Source organism: Pygocentrus nattereri, chromosome 4, assembly GCF_015220715.1.
Source record: "Pygocentrus nattereri isolate fPygNat1 chromosome 4, fPygNat1.pri, whole genome shotgun sequence".
In the NCBI taxonomy this organism is placed as follows: domain Eukaryota; kingdom Metazoa; phylum Chordata; class Actinopteri; order Characiformes; family Serrasalmidae; genus Pygocentrus; species Pygocentrus nattereri.
This window is the reverse complement of record NC_051214.1, coordinates 19,171,799-19,198,255: the sequence shown is the minus strand read 5'-3', so window position 1 is coordinate 19,198,255 and position 26,457 is coordinate 19,171,799. Positions and strand designations below refer to the sequence as shown.

Sequence of the window (26,457 nt, the reverse complement as noted above, 5' to 3'; positions counted from 1 at the left end):
TACACTTGCCTAGAGTAGTGGGCAGCCCTATCTGCAGCGCCCGGGGAGCAGTCACAGCCCACGACTGCCCCAATTAAGTCATAAACTCATCATTGACTGAATTTAAGTCATAAATTCATCAGAAGAACTCGCTTTCCTTCGCCTCTAGCAGCACTTTCAGCATTGTACAGTCAGTATAATCTGCCTTTGATAACAACTGACTGTTTACAGACTTTCATTGGCTCATCTGTCATTCCTGAAGCTAGAGCTGCAGCTGTTCAAAATGACAGACAAGCCTTTAAGTAACAGCGAAGATGAGAACTGTAATTTTTTTTACAGGCCCTAATTCTCAGATTTTCAGTGTCAGCGCTTAAGAAAAGAAAAAAATAATACTGCATTAAGCTGATTTTAATTTTCCTTTGGGCCACTGTGCTTTGGATATTTGAGCAGGTGGGCCATGGGCTGGAAAATGTTGACAAACCCTGTTATATTATACATCCAGTAAAGCTTGAGTGATATATATAGGATATGAATATGATGAAATAAGACTTAAAACCAGCTGATTAGACCTGTCTGAGAACTGTGTGGGTGGCTAATGAGCAGCTTGATTGACAGCTCTCTGTCCAACACTCCCAGCCTGTTCCGCCACTCATACAGAACTGAAAACATTATTCTGCTTTTATGTGACGGGACTGGATGAATGAAGGAACAGATGAACAGATGGATGGAAGAACGATCACTGTTCATGTATAAATAAATGACTGAACGAGCAGCTACAGACCGGTGGTCTAGCTTGCTAGCTTTTGGTTAACTAAGTTTCTCTGAAACTGTTTTGTGGGCATGACAAGAGATGTCAGCCTTGTGATTGGTCAGATGGTTTCTTACTGAAGCACTACCCAAGGTTACGACTGCCCAGTTTATATTGAGAAGAGAGAAATATAGTGAAATATATGGGTCACATGTTGGTCATTACAAAGTGTTCACCTAGTGCATGTTTACTGTTTACCTGCAAGAACAAGATTAACCTAATTAGATCAAATAAAATACAGATTTAGGTTACCTGGGTCTTTAACCTAGTCTTGTTGAAAGAGGCATCCACATTTGGTTATTTTTAACCCAACAATTTCTATAGTCTCAATGAATATTTAGTTAATTTGTTTTATTATTGGAATATTCACTATGTCAGAATACTTAGCATGTGCCAGAAATACCCCATCATTTCATAATACTTCCAAGCCAATTTGTCTTCGTGAATTGAGAAACCTCAAAGCAATAAGCTCGCCACTGAAGACCTCATTGTTATATCTCCCAAGGTCTTGCCGGCCCTGATATATGCTGACACATAAGCTACAGACATAAAGACATCCAAGGTTAAAGAGGCACCCATCACAGAAGCTGAGCTAAAGAACAGAATGTGATAACTAACCAGCGCCTTCCCTTTCAGACCAAGGGCATTACAAACATTAATTGAGATGCAGGGTCTGAGTGAAATAATTAAGCCCAGAGCCGATGTCAGAATCACTTCTATCTGGATAATTAAAGAGACTCGCTACTAAAAGTCTGGGCCCGGGATTATGGGGAAGTCTTCCCACAGTAAAAGTGAGTGGCCTCTCTTTGACATACTGGCGGTATCAATTAGGATCTCCTTCTTAATGTCACATGGGTGGGGGATGGTGTTGAGTGAACCTGTGAGGTCCCACACCAATTGGCTATTAATTACAGAGAGTAATGGGAAAACCTATTCTGGAAAACTCAGCTAGAGTCTATAAAACCATTGTTTTTGTGTTGTACACTGTAAAAAGTGTCTCATCAGAGCGATCTAAAAACATTGGTCTCTAATAACTGTGTAGTTACATGTGAACAACATATGTAACAACATGGTAACTACTAATGATTTAGTCACTGTTACAGAAGTACAGCTTAACTTTTGCGTCATGTTCATTGTACAAGTGTACCTTAATAGTTGTAACAGTCTATTCTCTCTCATGTAATCACAGAAGGGTTATAACAAATGTAATTACATGTTTAATCTGACTGGAACAGCAGTTGTTTTTTTCAGAAGTCTTTTCCAGCAGTAATAGGAAGTGTGTAATAATTTACATTAAGACATTACTTATACTGTATCTGCCAATGTTTCCAACAATTAGTCAGCATTCATGTTAAAACTGTTGAAACACATGTGTAATTACATGGGATTTAGTTCAATAATCCATCTGTAACATTTACTAAATCCTTAGCAGTTACACTTAAATCACCAGTAGTTACACTGCTGTTATTCCTGTGTAATTACAGTTATTAGAGACACTTAATATAAAGTGGGGCCAAAAAAAGTACTTCATGCAGTAAGAAGTGATTGCACAAGTTTTATTCAATTCAACAAATTTCATTGAAAAAACTGTTCATTCAAAGGACTTATTTAGGTTGAATAAAACTGGTTAATTAACTTGTTACCACATTAACAAATTTTTAGGTAGATCTGATGACTTTTACGTGAAATATGGAATTTGAGAAATATTTATTAAAAAATGATGGACTATCATGAGGGCATAGTAGCTTAACTACCATCCAAAAGTTTGAAGCCACTGTTTTCAATAATATAATACCAGTTGGTTGAAAATGCATGTGCTAAATATTATATTGCAATGCCAGTGTTCTGCAACTTTGTAGGCTTCAATTAATCAGTAAGAAGTTGTAAAACTAAAGAAATGTTAGAAGTGTCCAGAATGATGTAAAGAGCTGTATTAAGTTCCATAATGCACTGTAAAAGTGTCTCATCAGATCAACCCAACAAAAACTACACTGATTGAAAACCATTCATTCAAAGTATTTATTAAAGTTAAATAAAAACTAGTTAATATACTTGTTACCACATGAAGTAGTTTTTATAGGTAGATCTGATGAGTCACTTTCTGGCAAAGTGGTTGAGAGAAATGTACACTGTAAAAAATGGTTCAACCTAAAAAAATGAACTAGCTTTATTCAAACTAAATAAACGCTTTGAGTGACCAAGTGTTTTATTCAAAGTATTTTTTTGAGTTGAACAAAACTACTTCAGTTGCTTGTTACCACATTAATAATTATTTAGGTTGAACTAACAGTCTTTTTTTTAAGTTTCAAAACAATGCGATTGAATTATAGTATATAATTTATCATTAAATAACTGCACTGTAAAAGTGGGTTCATCTCCACCCCCTTTTATTGGAGGACTATTCAAATTTTATAAGCAATGTTTAGTCCAAATAGGCCTTTGGTGGGCATATAAAATCAGCAAAAATTCTATTACAAGGTGATTACAAAGTCTACAGTTAAACAAGTGATCCCATTTGATTCATTTCATTGAACTGAATAACTTTGTAATTGCATGTTATGTCAGAAAATTTGGTGGTTGGTTAGTGTAGTGGGTAACACCTCTGCCTCACCTGGGTAAGCACCCGACACTATACGAATAACAGTCCTTGGGCAAGATTTCTAACACTACCTTTGCCTACCTCTGTGAAATGATCAAATTGTAAATCAGTCTGGATAAGAGTGTCAGCAACATGCTGTAAATGTATTCTGGCTTAAATTTACTTTGCTTTTGACCATGGTTGGCTACTTCATCTAAATGGGCTCATGTGTGCTTTGACCCGCTCATCGCCACTTGTGGCTATATTTTTTGTTTGTATATGTATTCATAAGAGAGGACATGGAAGCATAAACAAACAGATAGATGAGAGAGAGAGAGAGAGAGAGAGACAGAAAGAAGGGGAAAGAGCTCAGGATGATAAAATATCTTCATGTAGAGAGTAGTTTGGAACAGCAGTGGACAAAGTACAAAAACCATGTACTTGAGTTAAAGTAGAGACACCCAAGGTAAAATATTATTCCAGTAAAAGTAGAAGTTCCTCCCTTTAGACTTCCACTTGAGTAAAAGTACTGAAGTCCATCCATCCATCCATCCATCCATCATCTTCCACTTCTCCAGGGTTCGGGTCGCGGGGGCAGCATTCTAAGCAATGAGGCCCAGACCTCCCTTTCCCCAGCCACTACCACTACCTCCCTGGGGGGGATTCCGAGGCGCTGGGTGATATAGTCACGCCAGCGTGTCCTGGGTCTCCCAAGGGAGGCGTCCAGGAGGCATCCTAACAAGATGCCCGAACCACCTCAACTGGCGCCTCTCGACGTGGAGAAGCAGCGGCTCTGACCGAACTTCTCACCCTATCTCTAAGGGAGAGTCCAGACACCCTGTGGAGGAAACTCATTTCAGCCGCTTGTATTTGCGATCTCGTTCTTTCAGTCATTACCCAGGGCTCATGACCATAGGTGAGGGTGGGAACGTAGATTGACCAGTAAATCGAGAGCCTTGCCTTATGGCTCAGCTCTTTCTTTACCACAACAGACCGGTAAAGAGCCCGCATCACTGCTGACCCAGCACCAATCCGCCTGTCAATCTCCCGCTCTCTTGTACCATCACTCATGAACAAGACCCCGAGATACTTAAACTCCTCCACTTGAGGCAAGAGCTCATCCCCGACCCAGAGAGGGCTCTCCACCCTTTTCCGCCTGAGAACCATGGCCTCGGATTTGAAGGTACTGATCCTCATTCCGGCCGCTTCACACTCGGCTGCAAACCGATCCAGCGAAAGCTGAAGTTCACGGCCTGATGTCCCCAATACGACAACATCATCTGCAAACAGCAGCAATGTGACCTTGAGTTCACCAAACCGGACAGCCTCCATCCCCTGACTGCGCCTAGAAGTTCTATCCATAAAAATTATGAATAGAATCGGTGACAAAGGGCAGCCCTGACGGAGTCCAACTCTCACTGGGAACAAGTCTGATTTACTGCCGGCCATGTGAACCAAACTCCTGCTTTGTTTGTACAGGGCCTGAATGGCTCGTAGCAAAGAGCCATATACCCCGTACTCCCGAAGCACCTCCCACAGAATACCCCGGAGAACACAGTCGAATGCTTTCTCCAAATCCACAAAGCACATGTGGACTGGTTGGGCAAACTCCCATAAACCCTCCAGAATCCTGGAGAGGGTGAAGAGTTGGTCCAGTGTTCCACAACCAGGGCGGAAACCGCACTGCTCCTCCTGAATCCGAGGTTCGACTATAAGCCAGACTCTCTTCTCCAGTACCCCTCCATAGACCTTACCAGGGAGCCTGAGGAGTGTGATTCCCCTGTAGTTGGAACACACCCTCCGGTCCCCCTTTTTAAAAAGAGGCACCACCACCCCAGTCTGCCAATCCAGTGGCATTGCCCCCGAAGTCCACGCAATGTTGTAAAGGCGTGTCAGCCAAGACAGCCCCACAACATCCAGAGCCTTGAGGAACTCGGGACGGATCTCATCCACCCCTGGAGCCCTGCCGCAGCTTTTTAACTACCTTAGCGACTTCGGCCTCAGTAATGGACAAGCCTATTCCCGTGTCCCCAGACTCTGCCTCCTCACTGGAGAACATGTTGGTGGGATTGAGAAGGTCCTCAAAGTATTCCTTCCACCGCCCAATGACATCTTCAGTCGAAGTCAGCAGCACACCATCTCCACTATATACAGTTGAGAAGGTCCTCAAAGTATTCCTTCCACCGCCCAATGACATCTTCAGTCGAAGTCAGCAGCACACCATCTCCACTATATACAGTGCTAGTGGCACACTGCTTTCCCCTTCTGAGTTGCCTGACGGTTTGCCAGAATCTTTTCAGAGCCAACTTAAAGTCACTTTCCAAGGCCTCACCGAACTCTTCCCACACCTGGGTTTTTGCCTTGGCAACAACTGAAGCCGCAGATCGCTTGGTCTGTCGATACCTGCCAGCTGCCTCTGGTGTCCGACAGGCTAACCATGCCTGGTAAGACTCCTTCTTCAGCTTGACGGCATCTCTCACCTGGGGTGTCCACCACCGGGTTCGAGGATTACCGCCCCGACAGGCACCAACTACCTTGCGACCACAGCTACAGTCAGCCGCTTCAACAATGGAGGAGCAGAACATGGCCCATTCTGATGTCCCTCACCTCCCCCGATATCTGGTCAAATTTCTGACAGAGGTGTGAGTTGAAGATCAATCTGACAGGTTCTTCTGACTCTCACTATACGTTTGGGTTTGCCTGGTCTGACTGGCATCTTCCCCCACCACCTGATCCAACTCACCACCAGGTGGTGATCAGTTGACAGCTCATCTCCTCTCTTTACCCGAGTGTCCAAAACACATGGCCGCAAGTCCGATGACATGACTACAAAGTCAATCATTGAACTGCGGCCTAGGGTGTCCTGGTGCCATGTGCACTTACGGACATCCTTGTGTTCAAACATGGTGTTCATTATGGACAAACTGTGGTCTGCACAGAAGTCCAAAAATTGAACAGCACTCGGGTTCAGATCAGAGAGGCCATTCCTCCCAATCACACCCCTCCAGGTCTTACTGTCATTGCCCATGTGAGCGTTGAAGTCCCCCAGTAGGATAATCGAGTCTCCAGGAGGAGCACTTTCAAGCACCCCTCCCAAAGACTCTAGGAAGGCTGGGTACTCTGAACTGCTGTTCCGTGCATAAGCACAGACAACAGTCAGGACCCCGACCCGAAAGCGTAGGGAAGCTACCCTCTCGTCCACTGGGGAAAACCCCAACATACAGGCACCGAGTCGAGGGGCTATGAGAAAGCCCACACCTGCCCGCCGCCTCTCACCATGGGCAGCCCCAGAAAAGAATAAAGTCCAGCCCCTCTTAAGGAGATTGGACCCAGAGCCCAAGCTGTGTGTTGAGGTGAGCCCGACTATATCTAGCCGGTATCTCTCAACCTCACGCACCAACTCAGGCTCCTTCCCTGCCAGTGAGGTAACGTTCCAAGTTCCAAAAGCCAGTTTCACCAACCGAGGATCAGAACGCCAAGGCGAACGCCAAGGCCCACGCCTTCGGACACTGCCCGATCCACAATGCACCAAACCCCTACTACTGCCCCTCCCATTGGTGGTGGGTCGATGGGAGGGGGGACTCATGTAGCTCCTTCCAGCTGGGCCCGGCCAGGCACCATGAGTGAATGCCTGGCCACCAGACGCTCGCTGGCAAGCCCCTCCCCCAGGCCTGGCTCCAGGGTGGGGCCCCGGTAACCCTGATCCGGGCAGGGTACACAAGTCCTGCTTTCTTGTTTTCATAGGGGTGATTATGGATCACACTTTGTCTGGCCTGTCACCTAGGACCAGTTTGCCATGGGAGACCCTACCAGGAGCTTTTGCTCCAGACAACATAGCTCCTAGGATCATTCAAGCACACAAATCCCTCCACCATGATAAGGTGGTGATCCATGGAGAGGTACTAAATTACTAAAGTATTTACCTTAAAATGTACTTAAGTATCAAAAGTAAAAGTACTAAAAGATTCATTATGGCTCTAATGCCCTGTTATATGTGTATATGTATAGTCGTGAGTATGGACAAGAAGGCTGCAAATGAATTGCCTTTTTTGGGACTAATAAAATATTGTGAACTGTGAACTGTTATCATTTTTATAACAAAACACTATCAACTCATTTTAGGTGACATACATCCCTCCGGCACTGAGACACACTTGGACTCCATGACCCAAGTGACACCTGAACTTTCCTCACTCTCCAATCAGTGCTTGTTCACCAGAATACTAACTTGATTCATCTGTCTTGTCTGTCAATTGATCATGATAGTTTATCATATAAGCCCGGGCTTTAGCAGAGTGTAGCTGCAAGGTATTGTGTCTTTCCAGATCTACTAAGTGTTCTTCTCTGTGTGTTATTGCTCCAGTGTATGACCATATTTTGCATGTTTATTGACTCCGCCTTTTGCCAGACCCTTTTTGGATTTACTGCCCACTGTTATGTTTGTCTTTTTGTGTTGGATATCTTTTTTGGATTTGACCTAGGCCTGTCTATTGACCACAAACATGGATTGTGATTCTAACAGTAAAGCCTGTTTTTCTCCTTTTAACCACGAGTGTCTGAATCCTTCTGACACGTTACATTAGGTGAAAATCCTCCAGTTTCTCTCTTGGTAAATCAGTCTTTTAATAGATCATCATTAATTAGTGACCTGACGTCTATTAAAATGATCATAAGCACAAAACACTGAAGGCCTACAGTTTCCATCAGGGAGAACTAAGTGGCTCTGAAATCACTTTTTACAAACAAGCAAAGTTTCAGTTTCAGATTTATTTACAACTTAGTTCCAAGTTTAAGTTTAATAAAAACTGGCTTTAAACTCAGGATCACAAATGAGTTTCCTTTACTATATTGATCTGTAGGTCTCTGTTCATAAACATAAACCAGCCCAAACTAATTTACTATAAAATCAAATGGTGAAACGGTGAAAAAAGCCGCGTCAGTCACGACTGCATATGTGGAAATATTTCTATATTGTGCTCTATTTACACAAAGTTAGGTTAGTTCATCATTTATGTTGAACAGACTCTCCCAAAATTTACGCTGCTGCACTGACGTTGAACCGTGTGCTGCACTGGGTCAGTATGACAAACAGGTTAAAACAAGCTCAGAACAAAGTGACCGCTGTGCCCTGATTGTCCTTCTTTTGTTTTGACATGTTACGTTTTTATACACACAGAAACCAAAAGGAACAAGATTTCTCAAAATGTAGTGGAGGAATAAGTCAGATATTAGACTTTGAAATGTAGTGGAGTGAAAATAAAAAGTTGCCCAGAAATGGAAAACCTTCAGTAGAGATACACGAAAATATACTTAAGTACAGAAACTAATTACATTTACTTAGCTACTGTCCACCAGTTTGGGATTGGGTTTTTGGATCTCAACGTCTCCTGTAAAGTTAATTTAGTGGGAAAACTATTGTTGTAAATAGTTAATGATCAGTGTGCAGGTCAAAAGTAAAAATAATCTTTGTAATTGTAAAAATGTTAATCTTAGTTGGTCTAACTCAATCTGCTAGTTAGAAAACCTAAATATCCATGTTTTGAATTTAACTTGAATTTATTGGTGCCAGACCTAAAATTTCAAGTTAAACTGATCATCAAATATAAAGTTAAAAAAACAAACAATCTTTGTCTTTTATTCTGAAATGTATTATGATATTTAATGATATTAGAATTTTAAGTCAGCCAGAAAGTAAGGAAGCAAGAACATAGGTATTTGTTTACAGTGTATTAAATGTTTAAACACAAAATGGCACATCAGGGACTCCCAGGCGGTTTAATCATCTAAGCACGAGCCCTTTTATCAGGTGATGATAATCGTTTAAATTATGGAGATGCCAGAGTCTCTCAGAGAGTTGTGAAGATGTTGAATGGAAATTTTAAAAATGCATATTCTATCTTGTTTACCTAGCAATGTAGTTTAATTTGAGTGAACTCAAGTGCCCTCAAGCTGCCATCACTCACTCAGACACACACACACACACACACACACACACAACAAAACTTTTTAAATAAAAACTTAAATATTAACCCCTTAACATTCCAGTTTTATTGCATCCTAAGGCTTATTATTCATTAACTACAGGGACTTCAGTGCAAACTAATGAAATGTGTAATAAATCTTTGGGGTTAAAATAGTATATCTATAGCTTATACAACTTCTAAACAGTAGTGCACTTCATGCTGTTGGTGGTATTAGGTTGGCATGATTAATAAATTTGTTAAAATTGTCTGTATACAGTGCTCCCCACAGTTATGGTCAGGAGACCCCTGTAGTGGATGAACAAAGAATGCTTTCAATTATGACGAAAAACTGTTGAATATATCCGGAAAACTATTGAGGACTTAGACGTGTCAGATGCTGCCATTAAAAGTAGACTTACATCAGTTTCACATCAATAGTGGTTTCAAACCATTCTTACTTACACTGTATCAGAATAGTGGACCAATGAATTGTGAGACATGATGACATGGACATTGGCAGGAACTGGACGCTTTAGTCTTCATGGATGGCTTTTCCATCAACACAATAAATTCCAGTGAATTCTACAGGCCTAAAAGCCTCCAAACACACTGGTGTCTTCACCACTGCAAAAGCTGATGTTTGTAGGGCCAGAGTTCTCAATGGAACCCCCTCTGAACATGCATTTCAAGACAAGACTGAAGGCAAACAGACCCCCCCCACCCCCCCCCCAGCAAGTCGGAACTGAAAATAGCTGCATTAGTAGCCATTCTGTCAGTGCTCACTTAGAGCCTATCATATGACCACCAAGTCTCCAGGAAGTTGCACATACCAGTGATTCTCCTACTTAAATGACTTTAACACCTACCAAGACCCACAATGTGCGACATTAAACCACCCAGACTTCAATGCAACACCCTAGAAGTCTTTGAAGATACGTAAACTTTACAAAAGCTTGCACCAAGAGCCTAGAAGGACACATGGAGATGACCTCCTCAGCTGTTCCTCTGATAAGCCTTGCTGGAAAGATCATGACAGGGCCAGTTCTCCCAGACCTCTCTATTGGCCGGAGTTGGATTCCAGAGGAAGGTTATTTTGAGGGTCTTGTCTGTCACAGCTGTTGTCTCAGGCACCAGAGTGCTGCTGGGTCCCTTTCAGCCCTCTCTTTCTTTCCACTGCTCGTGTGGACTAGCAGCTCCATTATACTCCCTTAATCTTTGGACGGAGGATCCACACATTGGGTAAGTGCTGCATTTTTAAATGTAAAGCATTCCTAATGTAAATGTTACGTAGTTATATCACCTACGTAGCTGTAAACAGCTCAAGCTGTATTGCATAACAGACTTTTTATTGTAGTTTAGTGGAGCTGTTGCTGTGGGATTTGTCCTTCTTGCCATGGCTTGATGTTGAGTATCCAGCACAAATATTGAAATCAGATGAGACAGCATGTCATATTAAAGCAATCAGACCATCAAATTAAATTTAAAGTGAGCTAAGCTTAACATCAAGTGTCACAAGAACCAGCGTTACCCAGCATTGACAGTCTCGGCTGCAAACTATTTATTTAGATCATAGATTTAGAAAGTGTTACCACCAGTGTCCATAAAGTAGACTTGCAGAGTGGCAGCCAGTGAGGGCAGCTTTTGTGTGTGTTTTTTTCCACTTTGCGCAAAAGTGCCATCAGTGACATCAGAGGGTACGTGGCTGGAATAAGAAATAGCTTGCCCATATTTAGAAGCTCCAAAAATAGAGCTGGGGCTTCAGAACAGGTGCCATGTGGCTCCCTGCTGGAGGCTGAGTGGTGATGGGTAGAAGGGGTGGGCAGAGTGGGGGGGAGGCTGATGGGGGGGGCTGTAATTTTAACCTGATAAGCAGCAGCAGCCATGAAGCAACAGAGCTGGGGGATAAACAACCTCTGGATTTTTCCAAGTTCATTCCACATGAAATCAAATGGAGGTCAGAGGGAGGGCTTGGGGCCTGCCACAGATCCGTGGTGTGTCAGATTTAGACGTGCAGTGATACTGCGCCACTGTGTTTTGCACTATTTTCCCTGTGTTCCCACCCCCTGCAGTGCCTGTCACATAGATCTGAGGCCAGCTCGCTGCCTTTTGACTTCTGGCTCGCTGTTAGGACAACTGTGTGATTAAACCAGGCCTGGATATTTGTGATGAGCCTTTCAAGTCAAAAAAGCTCAGAAAAGACAAACTGAAGCTGCAGATACACCGACCAGGCATAACATTACAACCACCTCCTTGTTTCTGCTACAGACTGTAGTCCATCTGTTTCTCTGATACTTTGTTACCCCATTTTACCCTGTTCTTCAGTGGTCAGGACCCCCATAGACACTCACAGAGGAGGTACTATTTGGGTGGTGGGTCATTCTCAGCACTGCAGTAACACTGACATGGTGGTGTTGTTAGTGTGTGTTGTACTGGTATAAGTGGATCAGACACAGCAGTGCTGCTGGAATTTGCTAATGCTAAGAATTTGGTGACAGCCACTTTAACTCCCTTGTGTGGGGTTGGCGTGGGTGTTATTCAGTGGTCTTCTGGACCCACCATATTATTGTTTATACAGCCATAACAATTTATGTACAAATACCACATGTTTAAAATATCATAAGTGGTCTTCTACTCTAAGGGTTCTACTTTAACAGCTGTAGCCAGTCAGCAGCCTGTCCATGTTGTCCACCCAAACACACACACACACACACACACACACACTAACAGCAGGCCATGTACGTAGGAGAAGAACAGAGTGAAGGCCACAGCACCTCCACACTTTTACTCCCTGCAGGTTCAGCCCAGCACCACATGTGTAATATAAATGTGTGGGGGGTGAACAGAGACGATAGTAAAGTCAGAGACGATAGCTCATCTGCTGCTGCACAGTTTGTGTTGGTCATCCTATTATTAGTTGGTGGACTATTTTCAGTCCAGCAGTGGCAATGAGGAGTTTAAAAACTCCAGCAGCACTGCTGTGTCTGATCCACTCGTACCAGCGAAACACCAAAATAGTACTTGCTCTGTGAGGGTCCATGGGGGTCCTGACCACTGAAGAACAGGGTAAAAGGGGGTAACAAAGTATCAGAGAAACAGATGGACTACAGTCTGTAACTGTAGAACTACAAAGTGCACCTATTCAGTAAGTGGAGCTGATAAAATGGACAATGAGTGTAAAAACAAGGAGGTGGTCATGATGTTATGCCTGATTGGTGTAAATACCAGCATATTTAGAAGTGCAGATTAGAAGCTGGAACATTGTTTATGTGTAATACTGTTTAAGAGAGTAATCATTTGTGGGAAGAAACTTCTCTGCAGCCTGAATGTCCTACATGATTCTTTAGGAAAACAAACGGGTTCTTCTGTGGCTTTGCTCAAAGAACCACTTGCGGCACCTTTTTTTTAAGATTGTATGATTGTGATGTTCAACAACTGTTTTAAGAAACAAAAGCAAAAACTTTGCAAACTCCCAACAAGAAGAGGTACAAGAGCGTAAGAAGTACATTTAATGTGAAACGTTCTATAGTTCCTGTTGGTCCTGCTCAAGGCATTCACATTAATCAGAAAGAAAGGTTCTGTCATTTCTCCAAATCTGTATTTGCATTTTCTACAAACACAAGCAGGCATTTGCATAGAAAACACAATGCCTCCTTATTTGAACCCACTCCACAAATTGCCCGACAGTGATCTGTCTCCAAAAAAACATTTAGTGATCAGTGATTTAGGGGCCTCCAACCAAACTGCTCTCCATGCAGTGCATAATCGCTTTTCATTAATTTGCCTGGTTCGATTTCGACATCAAGCCAAGACTGTCATCAAGAACTTGGCAGACCGATCTGTTTTAATCAGCCAGTCTTTTCATGGGGACAGTATTTTGACCCTACTAGAATGGTGTCAATCACTGATATAGTTTTAAATTCAGCAGATGATGGAGAGCAGTTCAGTTGATGCCAGTGACCAGGTCAATGGTGAGGAGGAGCAGCACGTGGACCCAATGGAGGACTTCGGCAGGCAGCTTGAGGACATCATCAACACATACGGCTCAGCATCCAGGCTGATGGAGGAGCAGATCGCCATCCTGGAGAACGAGGAGGAGAAACTGGATGAAGAAGCCGGCCCAGAGGAAGCGATCACTAGTGCAGAGGCCAGCGGGAGTCCAGAGAAGGAGCCATCAGCTGAGAAAGTTCTCGGTGAGGAATTTGTCCAGTCTGTTTGAGATTGATATGGTTGGTCTGTTGTTGAGGAGATGCTGAGAAGTAGGATGTTGATGTTGAATTAAGATTAAGTGACCCTTGTTAGTCCCACAACAGGGAAGTTTGACCTCCACATTTAACCCATCCGTTAAGTGAAACATCACATACACACTAGGGGGCAGTGTGCACATTTGCCCAGAGCGGTGGGCAGCCCTATCCACAGGTTAGGTGTCTTGCTCAAGGACACCTCAAGTCTTATGCTGTCTGCTTTGGGGCTCGAACATATGACCTTCCGGTCACAGGGATGGTTCCCTAACCTCCAGCCCACAACTTCACCATGAATCATGAATGTGATGTTCACTCTTGCAAAAACGGGTTATACATAGTACCAAAAAAGTAACAGTAGTCCTTTTGATTTTAAAAAGAACCATTTTGAAAGATTCTTTAAGGAACGACATACAACACATTGTCCATAAAAGAGTAGAACCATTCAACCATGCAAAGAACCATTTCATGCATTCCAGTGGTTCTTTGAGCTGCTGTCATTCTATATTTGTCTTTATTCTTGAAGAACCACTTTGCGTGTTCAGTAATATCAGAATAAAATCAGTCAATAAACAGATAAATATTACAAACAACTGAGAGAAAAAAATAACGAGTCCTGATGTAAAATGATTTTATAGAAATGTTGTTGCTGACACTGTGATAGTTTATAATTATAATTAATTAATAACTAACGTATTAATTTACAAAGTATAACTAAAGAAATGAAGGAAGGAAAAGTAAGGAAATTGGACTGTGAGTGGAAATTAAGCGAAGATAAGTGGAATTTTGTATAAGACTCTGTTTAAATACTTGTGGGCTGCCCAGAAAATGCTGAGCAAAACGCCAGTGGAGCACCAGTTTTGCTATCTGTTAGGAAGGGTCTCCTAGAACAGTGCTTTCACTATCAGGGGGCAAACAGTGGCCCACTATCCTCTTGCTATCAGGGACATTGCTATGTATTGCAATGACAATATGAAAAGTGGTAGAATAGAATTAAAATATTGTGTCTCTGAAATATTAAAATTTATTCAGTTATTAGTATAATTGACAGCAGTGTCTGCATTTGACTATTTTTATTGTAAAGTGTTTTTGTTTTTTGAGCTTACATCATGCTGGGTGCTGAGTGTTTGCTCCACCTAGAATTTATCCCAATGTTTTCCACCAGTACCCCACCAATTTACAGAGTGACACGCCTGTTGTTATTTTTGAAATCCTTGTCTATAAAATGTAACCATATTAATAGCTTCCAGTTGGACATCATTGGTTACTGTAACACTGGGAGTGAGGAGGCGGACGTATACGCTGAGATAAGCGATTTTATTTTGGGCAAATCCAGGGTCATGGTCAAGACAGTCCAGGTTCAGGTAGCCAACGTGAAGAATAGGAGGGACAGACATGACAGGGAACACAGAAATCCTAATACTTAACAAAGTATTTCATTGTTGTCGGAATAAAACCTTGTATCTTCATTATTGATGTTTTTCATTTTTTGACAAAATTTGAAAGTACTTCTGTTTATCTATATCATGTGGAAATTTCATCATTTATGGACCAAAAGAAACGGCCCAAAATGACATGGAAAGACGTTTGGTTCCATTGACTTGCATTAAAAGTAAAGTAGGTTTTTTTTCCTTCTCCTGTAAAGTTACCATTTTGGAGATACAAGGTTTTGTTCCAGGAACAGCAGTATAGAACGCCTGGGATTTTAAGGGGTTAAGCTAGAATTAGTATCAAATATGGTTGTACAAGACTGCTAGCTTGGCGCTAAAAACACTACAAATTCCCACAATTTTTGAAACAAAGCAAGTCTGCCTATAAAGCAAATTGCTAAGTTTGTGAAACATTCCTATGTAACATCATGCAACTGACACTAGACTGTTAGCTACAAACAGTGTAAATGATCCCTCAAAGGTTCTACAGTGGTTTTAAGGTCTGATTGTGAACCTTAAATCAGTTTTTCCAGGTGAAAAGTTGGTATTTGTACCTTTTCATAACCGAATGTTTCAAAACAGAACAGTAGAATAAAAGCCTGGAGGCGAGGCAGGGTGTGTGGAGTCAGTACAGCTTAGAACATATCGTTTCAGTGGATTATGGTTCAGTTATGTTCCCTGACTAAAGGGACTGAGATGGAGCCTTGAGGTTTCCATCCCAGTGACGAGAGGAGAACTGCCCCAGTGACAGTTTAGTACCTATATTTCTGAGAGTGCACTGTTACTGTTGCTTTCTTCACTTCTACATGTGGTTTCAATTTCTCCAGGTTTTAGTCACATTGAAGTTATAATCAGGCTGCACTGTAAATAAGTTGCAACTCCACATCCACTGAAAACACAAATGATATCATTCAAGCATGGCTGGAGCATCCTTAACCAAGGCTGGGTAATAACAGAGCTCATGCAACAGCGTGACGTGATCAGGATACAAGAAAACGTAACTGTGTGATTCCCAGCTGGATTACATTCAAACCAAACGTGTTGCCTTTGGCCTAAATTGACATGAATGATGTAGATTTAAAGAGTTTATAATCTGGGGAAGAAGCAAGGGGATGAGGGTCTTGCTGGCAAGCAAGATTTCTGAATCTCCTCACCAGCAGTCTTGGCTCTAATTCATCCCAAAGGTGTTCTATCGGGTTGAGGTCAGGACTCTGTGCAGGCCAGTCAAGTTCTTCCACACCAAACTGGCTCATCCATGTCTTTATGGACCTTGCTTTGTGCACTGGTGCACAGTCATGTTGGAACAGGAAGGGGCCGTCCCCAAATTGTTCCCACAAAGCTGGGAGCATGAAATTGTCCAAAATCTCTTGGTGTTGTAGCATTAAGAGCTCCTTTCACTGGAACTAAGGGGCCCTCCTGAAAAACAACCTCACACCATAATCCCCCCTCCACCAAACTTTACACTTGGCACAATGCAGTCAGACAAGTACCGTTCTCCTGGCAACCGCCAAACCCAGACTCGTCCATCGGATTTCCAGGCAGAGAAGAGTGATTGTTCATTCCAGAGAACACATCTCCACTGCTCTAGAGTCCAGTGGCGGCGCTTTACACCACTGCATTCTACGCTTTACATTGCGCTTGGTGATGTAAGGCTTGGATGCAGCTGCTCGGCCATGGAAACCCATTCCATGAAGCTCTCTACACTGTTCTTGAGCTGTTCTGAAGGCCACATAAAGTTTGGAGGTTTGTAGAAGTTTGATCTGCAGAAGGTTGGTTACCTCTGCACACTATGCGCCTCAGCATCCACTGACCCCGCTCTGTCATTTTACATGGCCAACCACTTTGTGGCTGAGTTGCTGTCATTCCCAGTGTCTTCCACTTTATTATGATACCACTGACAGTTGGCTGTGGAATATTTAGTAGTGAGGAAATTTCACGACTGGACTGGTACCATGGTAGCATGGCATCATGGTACCATGCTGGAATTCACTGAGCTATCCATTCTTTCACTAATGTTTGTAGAAGCAGTCTGCAGGCCTAGGTGTTGGTTTTACACACCTGTGGCCATGGAAGTGATTGGAACACCTGAATTCAATGATTTGGATGGGTGAATGAATACTTTTGAAAATATAATGTATGTCCAGTTAGAGTTTTTAGAATTTCCTCTATTTGTAATTATTGTTGAAGAGGGGTCTGAAAAGAGGATTTGATATTTTGACTTTGGGGCCATAAGCGACAGATTTTTTAACCAATAAAGCAAAATGTGAAGAGAACAGTAGCTTTTCTATATCATTTGCATGTTGAACTCAGCAAACTAGATCATTTTCTAGTGATTACTTGTTTTCCTGTGTTTTATTATCAGAGATTTTAGTCTAAGTGTATCAAAATTTTTCATTTTGCTGTTAAAATCACTCAAATTTTTTTTCCAGGGGAGCTGTGCCTTGATTTGTGATCCTTTTTCACTGTGTATGTGTATATACTCTACTAAATCATACTGTACAAAATTGTCATTTTCATGTTTGAAATATTTCCACAAATTTTGCTAAATGGAGATTTTTTGCTAAATGCAATTTCCATGTTTGCCTTAAGTTAAATCTTTGGAGAAAAGTCTTGTTGAAGTTATTTTTCTTTTGTCGTTATTTAATTATAAGGCTTTAAAAAGTCAAGCAATCCAAAAGTAAACGTTACTTTAAAACAGACTAGATGTTTAACATGTAATCAGTAATCTGTAAGAGAATACTTTTTAAAGTTACCCCCTAATGACTCAGTATTTAACTATCCTAAATAGCACAAAATACAATATTTTCCATTCTCTACTGAAAAACATGCAAAATAGTATTAATAGCTACATACATCACAGTTGCAAGTGTTTTTGTGCAGTTTAAGGTTTTTAAAAAAACAGTATTTCCTAAACAGCCTTTTCTATTAAGGTTTACAAAAGCATTGAAAAATATATTTATCTCCTTAAAAAGCTCCTTATGGTGATGCAGATTTGTTGTAACAGTAGCCATTACAGCATTACGTATTTTAGACAAACCACTGTGACTGAGAAGAGTTGTTACATTCTGTTATCACAGTCTTTATCAACGTGTTCATCACAGACTCTTGCAGCGCCAACATGATAAAAATACAATTAATCATCCACCCCTCCTGAGAAACTTCCCCAACATTTTTATGATAACATTAACTCCTTTATTTGGCATTGTATATTTATTGGTATAGGCTTACTTTCTTTGAAGCTGCATGCATTTTGCTAATAAATTAGTTTGAAGTAAAATAGGTATTTAAAAATACTTTGAAGTAACCAGACCATAGATATTTTACAAAAACTATGCTCTGATATATTTAAACCAAGGCATTAATTGATATTAATAAGCTTAATGTGTACAAAATCATGTCCCAAACCCTAATGCCTACATTTCAACTTGTAAATAATACTTTTTTGTTTTTGTAGTGTGTGTGTGTGTTTGTTTATTTTTTTGTTTTGTTTTGTTTTGTTGGGGGGGTTGATTTTTAATTGCTAATTCTCAAAAGAACTTAAAATATGAGTTAATTTTAAAAAAGAAAAAAATGAAAGAAAACTTTTATTCCAAAAATGAGGTCCCTCAGTTTTAGTTTGTAGGTAGAGCTTTATTTTAGCCACACCCCTGCATTTTAGAGCAGGAAGTGAGGCTGCGTCCCTGTCCCTCATGGCCACATGGTGAGTTAGATCCCATTGTTTTTAAGTACATGTCAAAAATCAGTATGTACCATTACTAATTATCACTATTGAACCTCATATTTTCTGCAATTAAATAAACATTTTTACATTTTACTGAATAAAGCAATCCGTCCTAGTGTTTGTGCAAACACAGTAAGATTAGTGTTTAGTGGCAGAGATCTGTCTGATCCTGTGTACTTATAATGACAAAGCACAAGAATATGATGAAATTAAAATGAACAAATGTGACGGCCGTTACATTCAGTTCTGTTTATCCTCTTAAGCACACGGCCTGATGGCAGCAGCAGCAGGATATTTTATTAATAAAATATATTGTGAATAAATTTTATTACATGTGGTAATTGAGTAAGCTGATACTGCGGAATACACACACCTCTGACCTCATTTGAGCAGACGCAAAATACTCGCTGTGTTATGTTTCAATGGAAAAGAAACATTTATAAGATAAATTATATCTGCACACATACACGCACACACACACACACATCATCTAAACCGCTTATCCTTCTGGGTCGCAGTGGGGTGCTGGAGCCTATTCCAGCTGTCACTGGGCGGAAGGCAAGATACACCCTGGGTTTGGCAGTTGCCAGGAGACGGGACTTATCTGACTGCATTGTGCAAAGTGTAAAGTTTGGTGGAGGGGGGATTATGGTGTGGGCTTGTTTTTCAGGAGTTGGTCTTGGCCCCTTAGCTCCAGTGAAAGGAATTCTTAATGCTTCAGCACCAAGAGATTTTGGACAATTTCATGCTCCCAACTTTGTAGGAACAGTTTAGGGACGGCCCCTTCCTGTACCAACATAACTGCGCACCAGTGCACAAAGCAAGGTCCATAAAGACATGGATGAGCCAGTTTGGTGTGGAGGAACTTGACTGGCCTGCACAGAGTCCTGACCTCAACCCAATAGAACACCTTTGGGATGAATTAGAGTGGAGGCCTGGCCTTCTCATCCAACATCAGTGTCTGACCTCACAAATGTGCTTCTGGAAGAACGGTCAAAAATTCCCATAAACACATTCCTAACCCTTGTGGAAAGCCTTCTCAGAAGAGGTGAATCTGTTATAGCTGCAGAGGGTGGGCCGACATCATATTAAACCCTATGGATTAAGAATGGGATGTCACTCGAGTTCATATGCATGTCAAGGCAGACGAGCAAATACTTTTGGAAATGTAGTGTATGTAGACCAAGGATCGAGAAAGTAAGCTATAATTGAAATTGTAACTTATTAGATAGAGTACCTCTCCATGGATCACCACCTTATCGTGGTGGAGAGGTTTGTGTGCTTGAAGGACCCTAGGAGCTATGTTGTCTGGAGCAAAAGCTCCTGGTAGGGTCTCCCATGGCAAACTGGTCCTAGGTGACAGGCCAGACAAAGTGTGATCCATAACCACCCCTATGAGGACAACAAAGCAGGACTCGTGTACCCTGCCCGGATCAGGGTTACCGGGGCCCCACCCTGGAGCCAGGCCTGGGGGAGGGGCTCGCCAGCGAGCGTCTGGTGGCCGGGCATTCACTCATGGTGCCCGGCCGGGCCCAGCCCGAAGGAGCTACATGAGTCCCCCCTCCCATCGACCCACCACCGATGGGAGGGGCAGTAGTAGGGGTGCGGTGCATTGTGGATCGGGCAGTGTCCGAAGGCGTGGGCCTTGGCGTTCTGATCCTCGGTTGCTGAAACTGGCTTTTGGAACTTGGAACGTTACCTCACTGGCGGGGAAGGAGCCCGAGTTGGTGCGCGAGGTCGAGAGATACCGACTAGATATAGTCGGGCTCACCTCAACACACAGCTTGGGCTCTGGGTCCAATCTCCTTGAGAGGGGCTGGACTTTTTTCTTTTCTGGAGTTGCCCATGGTGAGAGGCGGCGGGCAGGTGTGGGCTTTCTCATAGCCCCTCGACTCGGCGCCTGTATGTTGGGGTTTTCCCCGGTGGACGAGAGGGTAGCTTCCCTACGCCTTCGGGTTGGGGAACGGGTCCTGACTGTTGTCTGTGCTTATGCACCGAACAGCAGTTCAGAATACCCAGCCTTCATAGAGTCCTTGGAAGGGGTGCTTGAAAGTGCTCCTCCTGGAGACTCGATTGTCCTACTGGGGGACTTCAACGCTCATGTGGGCAATGACAGTAAGACCTGGAGGGGTGTGATTGGGAGGAATGGCCTCTCTGATCTGAACCCGAGTGGTGTTCAGTTTTTGGACTTCTGTGCAAACCACAGTTTGTCCATAACGAACACCATGTTTGAACACAAGGATGTCCATAAGTGCACATGGCACCAGGACACCCTAGGCCGCAGTTCAATGATTGACTTTGTAGTCGTGTCAGCGGACTTGCGGCCATGTGTACTGGACACTCGGGTAAAGAGAGGAGCTGAGCTGTCAACTGATCACCACCTGGTGGTGAGTTGGATCAGGTGGTGGGGGAAGATGCCAGTCAGACCAGGCAAACCCAAACGTATAGTGAGGGTTTGCTGGGAACGTCTGGCAGAAGAACCTGTCAGATTGATCTTCAACTCACACCTCCGTCAGAACTTTGACCAGATATCGGGGGAGGTGGGGGACATTGACTCAGAATGGGCCATGTTCCGCTCCTCCATTGTTGAAGCGGCTGACTGTAGCTGTGGTCGCAAGGTAGTTGGTGCCTGTCGGGGCGGTAATCCTCGAACCCGGTGGTGGACACCCCAGGTGAGAGATGCCGTCAAGCTGAAGAAGGAATCCTACCGGACATGGTTGGCCTGTAGGACACCAGAGGCAGCTGGCAGGTATCGACAGGCCAAGCGATCTGCGGCTTCAGTCGTTGCCAAGGCAAAAACCCGGGTGTGGGAAGAGTTCGGTGAGGCCTTGGAAAGTGACTTTAAGTCGGCTCCGAAAAGATTCTGGCAAACCGTCAGGCGACTCAGAAGGGGAAAGCAGTGTGCCACTAGCACTGTATATAGTGGAGATGGTGTGCTGCTGACTTCGACTGAAGACGTCATTGGGCGGTGGAAGGAATACTTTGAGGACCTTCCCAATCCCACCGACACGTTCTCCAGTGAGGAGGCAGAGTCTGGGGACACGGGAATAGGCTTGTCCATTACTGAGGCCGAAGTCGCTAAGGTAGTTAAAAAGCTCCTTGGCGGCAGGGCTGCAGGGGTGGATGAGATCCGTCCCGAGTTCCTCAAGGCTCTGGATGTTGTGGGGCTGTCTTGGCTGACACGCCTTTTCAACATTGCGTGGACATCGGGGGTGGTGCCACTTGATTGGCAGACTGGGGTGGTGGTGCCTCTTTTTAAAAAGGGGGACCGGAGGGTGTGTTCCAACTACAGGGGAATCACACTCCTCAGCCTCCCTGGTAAGGTCTATGCAAGGGTACTGGAGAAGAGAGTCCGGCTTATAGTCGAACCTCGGATCCAGGAGGAGCAGTGCGGGTTCCGCCCTGGTCGTGGAACACTGGACCAACTCTTTACCCTCTCCAGGATTCTCGAGGGTTCATGGGAGTTTGCCCAACCAGTCCACATGTGCTTTGTGGATTTGGAGAAGGCATTCGACTGTGTTCCCCGGGGTATTCTGTGGGAGGTGCTTCGGGAGTACGGGGTACATGGCTCTTTGCTACGAGCCATTCAGGCCCTGTACAAACAAAGCAGGAGCTTGGTTCGCATGGCCGGCAGTAAGTCAGACTTTTTCCCAGTGAGAGTCGGACTCCGTCAGGGCTGCCCTTTGTCACCGATTCTATTCATAATTTTTATGGATAGAATTTCTAGGTGCAGTCAGGGGATGGAGGGTGTCCGGTTTGGTGACCTCAGGGTCACATCGCTGCTGTTCGCAGATGATGTGGTCCTATTGGGGACATCAGGCCGTGAACTTCAGCTTTCACTGGATCGGTTTGCAGCCGAGTGTGAAGCGGCCGGGATGAGGATCAGTACCTCCAAATCCGAGGCCATGGTTCTCACGCGGGAAAGGGTGGAGAGCCCTCTCTGGGTTGGGGATGAGCTCTTGCCTCAAGTGGAGGAGTTTAAGTATCTCGGGGTCTTGTTCACGAGTGATGGTACAAGGGAGCGGGAGATTGACAGGCGGATTGGTGCTGGGTCAGCAGTGATGCGGGCTCTTTACCGGTCTGTTGTGGTAAAGAAAGAGCTGAGCCATAAGGCAAGGCTCTCGATTTACTGGTCGATCTATGTTCCCACCCTCACCTATGGTCATGAGCTTTGGGTAATGACCGAAAGAACGAGATCGCGAATACAAGCGGCTGAAATGAGTTTCCTCCGCAGGGTGGCTGGACTCTCCCTTAGAGATAGGGTGAGAAGTTCGGTCATCCGAGAGGGACTCGGAGTAGAGCCGCTGCTTCTTCACGTCGAGAGGAGCCAGTTGAGGTGGTTCGGGCATCTTGTTAGGATGCCTCCTGGACGCCTCCCTTGGGAGGTGTCACAGGCAAGTCCACCGGGGAGGAGACCCCGGGGAAGACCCAGGACACGCTGGCGTGACTATATCGCCCAGCTGGCCTGGGAGCGCCTCGGAATCCCTCCCAGGGAGCTAGTGGAAGTGGCTGGGGAAAGGGAGGTCTGGGCTTCATTGCTCAGGATGCTGCCCCCGCGACCCGAACCCCGGAGAAGCGGAAGATGATGGATGGATGGATGGATGGATAGATAGAGTAAAAGAAGTCTCCAATCATTAGCTATACTCATTTTAATTTATATCATCTTCTTTCGGCTGCTCCCTTTAGGGGTCGCCACAGTGGATCATCTGCCTCCATCTTACCCTATCCATTGCCTCCTCTACTTTCACACCAACCATCTCCATGTCCACCTTCACTACATCCATAAACCTTCTCTGAGGTCTACCTCTTCTCCTTCTACCCGGCAGCTCCATCTCCAACATTCTTTGCCCAATATATCCACTATTCCTCCTCAACACATGTCCAAACCATCTCAACCTGGCCTCTCTGGCTTTATCTCCAAACTGCTCCACCTTCACTGTCCCTCTGATCTGCTCAATTCTAATCTTGTCCATCCTTGTCACTCCCAACGAAAATCTCAGCATCTTCATCTCCGCCACCTCCAGCTCAACCTCCTGTCTTTTTGACAGAGCCACAGTCTCCAAACCATACATCATAGCAGGACGCACTACTGTCTTGTAAACCTTCCCTTTCACTCTTGCTGCTATCCTTTTGTCACACATCAGGCCTGACATCCGTCTCCACCCACTCCATCCTGCCTGCACCCTCTTCCTCACCTCTTTTCTACACTGTTCATTGCTCTGGATGGTTGACCCAAGATATTTGAAGTCATCCAGCCTCTACTCCTTGCATCTTCACCTTTCCACCTGCCTCCCTCTCATTCACACACATGTATTCCATCCTGTCTCTACTGACCTTCATTCCTCTCCTCTCCAGTGCAAACCTCCACCTCTCCAGATTCTTTTCCACCTGCTCTCTACTCTCACCACAGATTACAATGTCATCTGCAAACATCATGGTCCATGGAGCCTCCTGCCTGACCTCATCTGTCAACCTGTCCATCACCATTGCAAACAAGAAGGGGCTCAAAGCTGATCCCTGGTGTAACCCTACCTTCACCTTGAAACCATTTGTCACTCCAACTGCATACCTCACCAATGTCCCACTATCCTCATACATGTCCTGCACCACACTAACATACTTTTCAGCTACACCTGACTTCCTCATACAGTTCCACAGTTCCTGTCTTGGCACCCTATCATATGCCTTCTCTAGCTCCACAAAAACACAATGTAGCTCCTTTTGACCTTCTCTCCTCTTTGATGGTCTTTGACCTACAGTAGTCCAATTTCCACCGGCACCCTGCTGGTCAACAGCACCGGAGGCGGTCGTTGTTAACCCGGGCCTCGACCGATCCGGTATGGCAATCATATTCGTGATCCGCATGATAGTTTTGGCACAAGTTTTACGCCGGATGCCCTTCCTGACACAACCCTCACCATTTATCCAGCCTTGGGCCCGGCACCAGAAGTACACAAAGTACTCCCCTAATGGCTCGTTTACTCATTTTAATTTATATAATTTATATAATTGAAACACCTGCTGTTACTCTTTATTATCTAACGTTACATTATATATCTATCTGTTCTTATCCATGAAACTGAGCAAATACTGTACATTGCATTGCTAAAACAGTAGTAGTAGCAGTGACTTCAAGCCTAACTTTGTCCACTTTTAAAATCAGCTTATCATACAGTGTCCAAAATCACTGCATTTCTATATGAGGAAAGTGTGCGATGATTTAGGCAATGCAGTTTGCTTGGTGCTCATTGGTGCTATTTACGCTTCTATTACTTGTTAGCTAAATTAGGCCCATAGCTCCAGTGCAATCCTAAAGGCAGCAAGTGTATAATTGCTTTAACACACTTCAAGGAGAGTGCTGCCGTGTCATATTGCAGACAGCCACCTGTCTGGCACACTGTGAGGGTGGCAACAGGTTTCGCACGCGTGACTCAGGTTCTCTTCCCTCTAATGACTAATTCATGCTAATGCACATAATTGCCCATATACTTTCAATGTATACAACATGTACATGCATTTGGCTCTGAGAATCCACTGTCAAAGCTTTTTAATTGAAAGAGAGAAACACTAGGCAGAAATAAAACAAGTCCTGGCCTTATTTATTAACCCCAGCAGGTAGTTCCCTTCTAAACAGCAGCCTGGGAGCACACCATTTGGCAAAGTCTACAAAAATTGTGTCAAATTTGGCTCAGAGGTGAAAATAAACCTTTCCCAAAAACTGGTGCTAAATCTCAGGCAAATGATATGAGCTTGTTAAATAGAAATGTATTATGTACATAAAGTTAAATTTAATTAAAATGTCAAATTAGCTCCACTTTCTTCTGGCAAATTGTGAAAAAATGAATAATTTGCCAGTTTGTGGCTGAGAACCTCCCACATTCAGTGAGTTTCTAAGTCTTGAAAGGAGAAGTTTGTTTATGGCTTCTAGCTCAATACTACCCTGTATAACTAGATCACTAGCCAAAAAATAAACAATGGGCATTATTTAATCTTTTTTTGTTGTTTTGGGCAACTTGACAGGCCTACAGACAACTTGTCCATCATTGTTGGCTTTTACTTCTGCTCCTTAAAATCTCAGTTAATGTCTATAATCAATACGTAGAAACACCTGTATTCATTTATTCAGCGGTTTCCATGCATGTCACACAGTAGCATAAGGCACTATAAACATGGCTATAAATATTTATAAAAATGCATTACATGTTATAGCCTGCTTATTATGCATTATGAATTGTTAGCATAATATATTATAAGTATTGTTCATAACATATTATAAGTTCTTATAAGCTGTATTTGTTGCTGTATTGTTAACATTGCATATCCAATAGAATGGTAGCAGAAATGGGTACTTGGTTTGCTGTGATGTAACGTAGTGTAACATTTAAAGTGAGGTGCTGGGTAAGAAAAGTGTAGCACAGTGTAGCAGTGATTCTAGGCTGGATGGCCAGTTTGGAACATCTGAATATTCAGGACTGAAGCCCTGAAGATACAGCTCTAACAGCACCAGCACTGAGAAAAAAAACACTGGAAATCCCAGATAAATAAGCTCTGTCTGGCACATATAACATGTATTATGTTATATATATGACAGCATAACATGTTATTAACAGTACTTATAATGCATGATATATAAAAATGAATTACACTAATATATATATATAAACATGGCTATAAAGTGTATTTCAGTGTAATTCATGTTTTATTATTTTTATTCATAATTTTATGAATATTTATAATGAT

General features: G+C 43.3%; 1 protein-coding gene across 3 annotated transcripts in view; it reads left to right on the top strand.

Moving 5' to 3' along the window:
• The first annotated feature begins 10,423 nt into the window (after window positions 1-10,423).
• The window catches only part of txlnba (taxilin beta a), a 62,365-nt gene continuing 46,331 nt past the window's right edge, over window positions 10,424-26,457 (top strand). For 2 of the 3 annotated variants that reach the window (XM_017701070.2, XM_017701068.2), the window contains exons 1-2: window positions 10,424-10,567; window positions 13,254-13,518. In XM_017701070.2, the coding sequence (XP_017556559.1) occupies window positions 13,254-13,518 (265 nt within the window). In that variant the 5' untranslated portion in view covers window positions 10,424-10,567. Of the gene's footprint in view, window positions 10,568-13,250; window positions 13,519-26,457 lie in introns of all 3 variants that reach the window. The other variant, XM_017701069.2, reaches the window with a different exon arrangement.